The sequence below is a fragment of the Biomphalaria glabrata genome, chromosome 18, assembly GCF_947242115.1.
Source record: "Biomphalaria glabrata chromosome 18, xgBioGlab47.1, whole genome shotgun sequence".
Classification (NCBI taxonomy): Eukaryota; Metazoa; Mollusca; class Gastropoda; family Planorbidae; genus Biomphalaria; species Biomphalaria glabrata.
In genome coordinates, this window is record NC_074728.1 from 20,674,555 (window position 1) to 20,684,041 (window position 9,487).

General features: G+C 35.4%; 1 protein-coding gene across 3 annotated transcripts in view; it reads right to left on the minus strand.

Moving 5' to 3' along the window:
* Positions 1–3,557: 3,557 nt before the first annotated feature.
* The window catches only part of LOC106053994 (uncharacterized), a 31,931-nt gene continuing 26,001 nt past the window's right edge, over positions 3,558–9,487 (minus strand). For 2 of the 3 annotated variants that reach the window (XM_056017866.1, XM_056017865.1), the window contains 3 exons: positions 9,314–9,408; positions 7,522–7,595; positions 3,558–6,119 (listed from right to left, as the gene is read on the minus strand). In XM_056017866.1, the coding sequence (XP_055873841.1) occupies positions 5,857–6,119; positions 7,522–7,595; positions 9,314–9,408 (432 nt within the window). In that variant the 3' untranslated portion in view covers positions 3,558–5,856. The remainder of the gene's footprint in view (positions 6,120–7,521; positions 7,596–9,313; positions 9,409–9,487) is intronic. The other variant, XM_056017867.1, reaches the window with a different exon arrangement.

The window sequence follows — 9,487 nt, forward strand, 5'->3', positions numbered from 1 at the left end:
ATTTTTTAAAAAGCTGAAATGTTTTTCAAAATAAATGAATATACAAGAGTAACACCGTGGCCTTTTTTTTATCTTAATATCTTAACTTCTTATTTTATTTTATTTTTATTTTATTTTATATTTACAGAGGATAATTATGTCCTACGCATTTCGTGTGTCAATATAGTCATAGATGTTAAGCAATTACTTAAAATCTGTTAAGTCGTTTTGTTTTCCTGGCTGATTCAGGCAAACATAAAAAAAATTTTTAGCTTTTATATAGTGCTACTTTCATGCTCAGAGCGCTATGGTCCAATCTCGTTTGTGGACCAGTGGGGGGGATGGGTGTATGGGAGAAGGTTTTTCGGTGCTGCCCTTTGGCGCTAGGTAAACATAACTCTGCCTGAGTAGGGTGTCGAACCTCGAGCCCCCTTCGTAGGTAGCCAAGCCAAGCCAAATTAAGGTGTACTTAGCCTCTCGACCACACTTACCACGCTTTCATTCACCAATGGCACTAGAGAATAAGGAGCACTTGTACGAATTTGTTCTACCGTATGGAATAAGAAATTTGCTTCTATCCTTGTGTCTTTCTGGGCTAGAAATATGGGAAATTTCAAAAGCTGAAACAACAATTAGTACCATTGTTGTTGTTTTTTGTATAGAGCTATCATTTGTAGTCAAAATCATTTAAGCCTTCAGCTGCTAATATACTAATACTTCAAGGGCACATACATCGCCAAACAAAAAACACATCATATATCAATCAAACACAGCAGCCATCTCACGTAGAACTGTTGGAATTAGCCTTTCTATAACATATAAAATCCACAAAGACAATTAGCATCCATTTCACTGAAGCCCGATTCATTAATCGCTAGTTGTGTCATTAAATGTCACTGCCGTGACCATGTGCATCTAATATGCCTCTGCGTCTATATTTTTACTGTTTTTTGATGTATAGCTAAGGTGGGCTACTGTGGTTTAGATTTTCCGTTTGTTTCATTAGTCAACGTTTCTCAACAATTACTGTGGTTATCGTGCCAATGGACCGCATTCACCAATTGTAAACAGACTACATTTAGCCACGTGATAATATTGATAAAACAATGAAAATTACGTATCACGTGACAGCCTTTATGTATTGCGTAATTTGTATAGAAGATATAGAGAACCACGTGGAAAAAGGTTGTTTGTTTACGATTGGTAAATGAGGTCCATTAATATCTATATTTCAACATACTTTTCATAGCTATTCCATATCAATGTGGCTAAGCTTCTTTAGGGCTTTTGTTCTCCCTAAACCTTTCTTTTTTTTAAAAATGTATGCCATTTCCCCTGTAACACCTAATATTGTGTTATACAAAAAGACACAGACGTATTTTTGGGGCTGGGAATAGCGAATCGTTATTGTAGAATGTAGGTACTTATAAATGAAATTTATTTCCCTTCCTCTGCTTTATCTATATCTTTATTTTTCTACATTTATTCTCTCTTTCTTTCTTTCTTTTTTTTTCTCTCTATTTCTTTCTTTCTCTCTGTCTCTCTCTTTGGTTTTCTATGACCAGTTATTGATATTTTAGTATCTATCTCTCCGTTTTTCTCAGAAAAGCATATATATATATGACAGTTGTGGAACGCAGAGAGGGGTTATTGCTTTGCTGGCTAGATGTAAATCATGCAACCTTCACTTATAAAAAAACAAGCATAATAATAGCACTACCTACCAGATATTTAAATGATCAACTATTCTTCCTGGTAAGATTTTTTTTTCTTACTTCCTTCATATGTATCTTATGTAACAGTGTTTATAATATTTTCTAATCTAGATCCCAGATGTGTTAGTAGGTTGATAAAATGTGGCGTGTCCCTTTTGTAGCGGCTCCCCTAAGGAGAAAAGCCGCTATTAGGTTTGTGCAAAATGTCCGTCTGTCACACTCAGATCTCGAAAACTAGAAGAGAAATGAAAAATTAGATACGGCTTGAAACGTTTAGGCGCAACGACTACTTTTGATTTTCCAAAAGCAAACCGTTAAGTTTATAAAATTAATTATGCAAGAGATTTTTTCATAAAAATACACCAATTCTAAAACAATTACGTAAATGGGAGGGATGCAATGTTAAATTATGTTAACAAAGGTATACAATTTTTGTTTGTGTATTTTCAATAACTAAGTCAAATATATTTATAAAATGTACAAGAAATGTTAACAATAAATATAAATATTACTTAACGGTTTTCTGTCTGGTCAACTGTCTGCTAAAATTAACAGAAAACATTTATGTTTGTTTATAAAGACTGAGCATGCACTTTGTAGGTAAATATTACGCACATTTTTTTTAATGGACTTTTTATGCAGCACCTTACTTGCAGTAGCGTGACAAGTATATACCATACGCAGTGCTAATATTTCCTCAAAATTTTAAAATAATCAGATTTTATTTAGTTTTTGTTTAGTGCCCCTATCAGAAGAAAAGACGCTTATTTTGTGCGTTGTGTCTGTTTGTCGGTCTGTCCGTCAAGCTTAGATTAAAATAAAATAACAACACTAAAGGCTATTAAAATCTGATTTAACCTTTGATGTTCCTTCAGAAATATTGCAATAGTTTGAGGCATCTATAATTGATTATTCCTGATGTTTTTATGAAAAAGAAATCAATGCCAACGCATGTTTGTTTGCTCTTCCAACATATATTACAGTTAAATTCCGTGCTTAAACGTTGTAAAAACAAATGATTAATCATATGTTGTTCTGTTGTTGTAAATAGCCTATAAATGCTAAATGACCATTTCGACTACCTTTGTAGCACTTGTGCTTTGTGGCAAAACAAATAAAATTGTTAACGTTTTGAGCCACAGGTGAGAGCTGAGCTCTGGAGACCATGGTCAATGATCTGCTCAGCTAGCCCGACTGTCCCGTTGATAGTGGCACTTTACCTCCTTAGGAACCCCATATATTACCCCGATAATGGATGCGACAGATTTGTCCTCTTGCTTGCTTCCCAGAGTACGATACCTAGCCTTATAATGGCTTCCTGTAAGGAACGATTAGGCCAATAGAGTAGCAAAATATGTCCCTTGGAGTTCCTTAGATCTTTGTTCATTGAACGGGTTGGAGATTGAAAGACAGCTCCAACAAACATGGGACGAATCTACACGCGTTCCTTAAAGGACAGATTCATTAAAGGCGAGCCCCGCACGACTAGCGTGGTATAAGGAATGATAAATGGTGGGATCCCCGGTGTATTCGGCCTTCGGCCTAGTCTCTAGCCTGAGAGACCTTAGCTCCGAGTCACTGAAAACAGAGATGTGAAACAGGCATCTGCTTCGGCCTCTCCCAAACAGAACAGTTGTTTAGCCAGGCCCGCCCCGAAGGGAGCTTTTCATTTACAGGCCAGTTTCGGCTCAAATCTCAACTATTACTAATCTCCATGGCTCTGTCCTGGGCTTTTTAAAATGTGTTATTTTTTATGAGAAACGAAACAAAGTTACATTTAAAAAATATCTACTTTGATTTAATAGTGTTTTAATGAAATACAAGTAAAATTTAAAAAAAAAAAAAAGATTAACGAGCGTAATAAAAATAAAATCAATATATGCTAAGTTTATTATACAAAATATAATTGGTTGTTTGTAAAATGTAAACATTTGAAATAAACAGTATACAATATAATGCATTCTTAATTATTAATAAACAGTATACAATATAGTGCATTATTCAAATATAGTTATCTTTAAAAAAATCCATTCAAAAAGCTGTTTACTGAAAAAGTCTAGTCTTAAAACAACTATAGTGTATGTAATGTGAATATAAAGTCCAGTAAATTATTGAGGTATTAGCGGCCTGGTGGGAAAACATAGTGAGGAGGAACTCATGTACTACCTCACCCACATCTCCTGCTTTGTTACATAGTAAGAATGAAATATCTTCCACATCCCAGGGCTGCCACAAAACCAATAAGAACACGTTTATTAATATCAGACCACTTTTAGCTTATAACCAAGACATTGACATCAATGTAGTTTCTAATTTTGTTGTCTTTTTGTTAAACAGGCCATTATAGGCGGTAAATTAGGGACTATGAGAACTCATTTCTGGTAATATACCAGTGACAATTTTTTTAATTATCACTTCTGAAGCTGCATGTGTTTCTAGTTAAACTCGAATGAGCGTATGCGTAAAAATAATAGTCTTTAACCAAAATCGAAAATGAAAAGTGTTTAGACAAAAAATATAATTTAAGATAAAAGTTTTTAGACAAAATTGATTATAAAAAATAACAGTCTTTAGCCAAATAGAAAATAGATTTTTAAATGAATTATTTCATTTTTTTTTAATTAGCTTTCCTAGGTAGATATGTTTTGTTTTTGTATTTTCTTTGAAGGCCTATGTTTCTAATTCGGACAAATGACATATGAGTGAAAAATGGTTTTCTATATCCGAATATGTGATCGACCTATAATATACATTCTGCTTTCATTATTTGTGTGTGTGTGTGTGTGTTACATAATCAACCTTTACAGGTAGATTTACGTAACAAAATAATTAATAAAAGCAATAAGAACAATGATCTGAACGAATGTATTCACATAATATTAAAATCCTAGAAGCCATTGTAGTAAAAAAAAATTTTGTTTTCAGCTTATTGTCAGGTAACAAGACGTGGCAAGGTTTTACAAACTTTTACTTTCAGAATTAAGTCTCGAAATAACTCTTTAGCTAAATATATTCCAGGGTGAGCAATAACTGAATCTAATTACACAATAACTGTAATCCAGAGTATTTGAGAAGGTTTACGAAGGTCTACATAAGGAGAAAGCATTCCCATGACGAACTATGAAAGTTTTAAGCTTATTATTAATTAAACTATTTCTTTGGATTTGTGATTTAAACTAATACATGAACGTGTATTCCATCTTACACGGTGGCTGAGTGGTAAAGCGCTAGGTTTCCGAAACGAGGGGGTCTTGGGTTCAAATTATTGTGAAGACTTTTTTTTAAATTTCTGGATTTGTAGGACGCCTCTGAGTCCACCCATCTATAATGGATACCATGAAATTAGTTGGGGGAAAGTACAGGTGGTTGATCGCTTTGCTGGCTACATTACACCCTTATAAACCGTGGGTCATTGATTCAACACCTATTTACATATGGTGCGGTGGCTGAGCGGTGAGGCTCTTGGCTTCCGAATTGAGGGTCCAGGTTTGAATCCTGGTGAAGACCAGGGATTTTTAATTTCGGAATCTATGTTGGTCGTCTCTGAGTGGGTCACAGAAACATATGACCTTTACATCATCTGCACTATAGATAGCAAAGTCTGAAAGGGGAACATTGCAAATGTACATATACCACACAGGCATTGGATGTTGACTATGGCCGTATTGGCTTTGTATTTCGGGGAGTACTTAATGCACGCGTCACACTAATGAACTTTTCAATTAAAGGGTTTTAATTCATTGAATTTTCTTTCCATCTCATAGAAAGTAGATCTTGTACTATTTTCCATTTATAAATCTAAAAATCTGTCACATATTTTAACTCTTTACCTCCGTAATTTATTTTCCACTATTGAACATATTTTGTTCCATTTTTCACATTTGTACATTCTACCCTGTTATGATTAAACTTCAATAACATTTTTGTTGGTAATTAGAAAACTACTTTTGTTATAGAATTATACGAGAATGCATGATCGTTTTATATAATACAAATTCAAGTTTATAAAGCTAAAAATGGATTAAATTTAATGTCGTCAAATCAACGATGGTACCGTTGATTAGACGAGAAAGAGTTAACAGCAGATGATAGTTATATTCAATAAAATTGAAGTAAAGAGATCAAACTTAGGTCTATTCCGCCAGGCCACAGGACTTCTTTTCTATCTCAGGTCACCGATATCGCTCAACACTGAGGTCTTATCATCCACCAAGGAATCATCATTAGCTCTAAGAGCATCGGCGTTCTCTCTCCGCATGCGCTCGTACAAGTGGCGCATCCTCTCGAACCGAATGAGCAGGGCCACGTGGCGGAGCATCAAAGACACCGCCCAGATCATCATCATGAGAGAGGCGGAGACCTGGCACGCGTACAGCGCTAGCCACAGGTCAATGTTATCCGGGTCGCGGACCTTGAACACGAACTCTGGAAGAAATGTTAAACAAAGTCATTTTTTCAACATTTTTTTTATTGATATGACAACAGCAGTGAAAACATGTTTAGATATATGTACTTTATATAGACCACATACTTACATACAAGATAGATTAGATGTTAGACAGATAGATGGATTATATATATATATATATATATATATATATATATTTTTATATATATATATAGAGAGAGAGAGAGAGAGATAGATAGATAGATAGATAGATAGATAGATAGATAGATAGATAGATAGATAGATAGATAGATAGATAGATAGATAGATAGATAGATACATTAGACATATTTATCGGCTTGACAAGACCAGTGAAAACATGTTTAGATTTAGGTACTTTATTTAGACCACAGACTTACATACACAGATAGATTAGATGTTAGACAGATAGATGGATGATAGATAGCTAGATAGCTAAATAGCTAGATAGATGGATAGAGATAGATAGATAGTTAGTTAGATAGATAGATAGATAGATAGATAGATAGATAGATAGATAGATAGATAGATAGATAGATTACATAAGATTTTAGCCGATAGACATATTTATCGGCATGACAAGTCAGTGAAAACATGTTTAGATTTATTTATTTTATATATAGCACATCCATGATATCTACATATATAAAAGATAGATACCATGTTTGTAATATATATAACTTCTGATCCGAATTTAAGACAGTGCGTCAACCCAGGGCCCTTACCGTCTAAAAAACTCAAAAATGTACTTTAGTTTAGACTAAAATATGAATATTATTAATTTTTTTTTTTTTGTAAAAGGAGGAAAATGAGACCAAACCTACAATTACTATATATCTTTTTGAATATGTCACACTTTTAGATATAAGTATTATTATTAATAAATGAATTTTATTGAAGCTTTCTAAAAGTGTATAGGTCTTCAGAAAATTCCTGCCCCAGGGGCTCAGCTTACTTAAATCCGGCCCTGTTGTTATTATCAATTATTATAGGTTTGTATTCTCACTTAAGTATTCCGTGTCATTTTTTTTTAAGACAGCTCGTCCTATTATGACCAGTGTGTCAAGAATCGCAGGATAAAGCAGATGATATAAAGGTTATCTGTTTCTGTGAACAAATGTTTAACGAGGGTATCATGTGGCCAGCACAACGACCAACCGCCTTTACTTTTCCCCAACTAATGTTAGGTACCCATTAGTGCTAGGTGGACTCAGGGGTGCCCAGGGATCCCGGAATAAAAAAAAATTCCAGTCCTCCCCAGGGTTCGAATCCCCTGTTCAGAAGACAAACCGCTAAGCCACAACGCCTCTCAAGAAGCGCCTACAACTAGATAATCCTGCCACAACTTTAATATTAAATATCCTTAGACCCAAAGTGACATTCACATAACATGAGATTTACCGGCTAAAGCTTTCGTGAAAGGCTTCACTCTAGGGTCGTTAGGATTGAGACACATTGTTGCCTGGCCCGTCAGTCTGTTCAAACACGTTATTTGATATCATGAGAAAGTCACTTAATGTTTGTAAAAAAATGTCTGTCTTGGTCGTCTGTCTGTTTGTCGGTCTGTCACATTCAGATCTTAAAAAGATTTTAAAATCTGAATTTATGTTATTTACCAGCTAATAAAAGCCATACTTATTATTTGATAGGACGACCGAATGCCATGAGGGATCAGTTTGGCCAGCTTATATGAGGACAGCGTAACAGAGGGGCCTACCCACCCCGCGTGGTCTCCATAAAGATCAACTCAGGCGCCATTTCGCCCTTACTAGCATAGAGGCCGCAGGACTCATAATTAGGCACAAAGAAAAACTCTTGTAGAAGAAAATACTAAAATAGACCCTCTTCTAAATTCATCATCTGTTCCTTGACTTTAGTCGTTGGGGTGCTGTGACAGTTCGCGTACCCAAAATCCCTCCACATTTTCCGGTCAGTGGCTGTTCTTAGCAAGTTATCAAGAGAGAGGCTGGTCCATTCTTTTACATTTTACATTCTTCATTAGATGTGGACAAAATATATAGGTCACCTAGTCATGCTAAACAATGTTCTATTCTCAATCATCAGAATCAAAGTCCTTTCCAATATTTTATTTCACTTCCACATGTTCACAGAATGGCAAACGGTCAACCTAAACAAGAAATTGTGTATTGTGATCTAACAGAAGTCAAGAGAGCTAATGGTCGTTCACTTTTAAGGTGTTGTATACAGATGTATGCAAACGCGACATGAAGCTTATAAAAATCGACATTAACAGTTGGGAAAAAGTGACACTGGACAGGACTACATGGAGAGCGAGCATAAAGGAAGGGTCCCGCATTGCAGATACCATACACAACAGAGGTAATGAAGGGTGAAAGTGCAACAGCGCCTGGTGATTGCAGATGACCAACCTGTAACCGCAATTCTGTACCAAGGATTAGCCACTTTAGTCACACAAGACGTTGCAAAGGGAAAAGATTGCCTCTAGACTCTTGATGATGGAATGTTATGCCCCTTTCAGTAACCCACATAATAGTGTATATTACCTCCCTTTAAATGATACTGTATAGAGTCGGAAGAGTTGTGCCCATGCATAGGAAAGACTACTCTGGTAGCCAAGATGGCCGATTAAAGTTGTTATGATCTTAAATATTCGTATTTCAAGTTTGTGTACTTTCAACTATCTATCGTAACAGCTCTAGAGACCAAAAAATGCCTCAAACACGGTGGATTTTATATCTCTTTTCACGCACAAGATTCGTTGTTCTATCTGTACTCACCCACAAGATATGTTGTTCTATCTGTACTCACCCACAAGATATGTTGTTCTATCTGTACTCACCCACAAGATATGTTGTTCTATCTGTACTCACCCACAAGATATGTTGTTCTATCTGTACTCACCCACAAGATATGTTGTTCTATCTGTACCCACCCACAATATATGTTATTCTATCTGTACTCACCCACAAGATATGTTGTTCTATCTGTACTCACTCACAAGATTTGTTGTTCTATCTGTACTCACTCACAAGATATGTTGTTCTATCTGTACTTACCCACAAGATATGTTGTTCTATCTGTACTCACCCACAAGATATGTTGTTCTATCTGTACTCACCCACAAGATATGTTGTTCCATCTGTACTCACCCACAAGATATGTTGTTCTATCTGTACTCACCCACAAGATATGTTGTTCTATCTGTACTCACCCACAAGATATGTTGTGACCGATCCACTCCTCGTTGGTGTACATCCTTGTAAGCTTATTAACATGTGGCAAAGTCATTTCAATTCTTCTATCTTTCTGTAGTGTCAAGAAAAAAAGAAATTCGCGAACATTTATATTGAAAGAAACAGCATCAATTGTTTTTCAATCATGACTA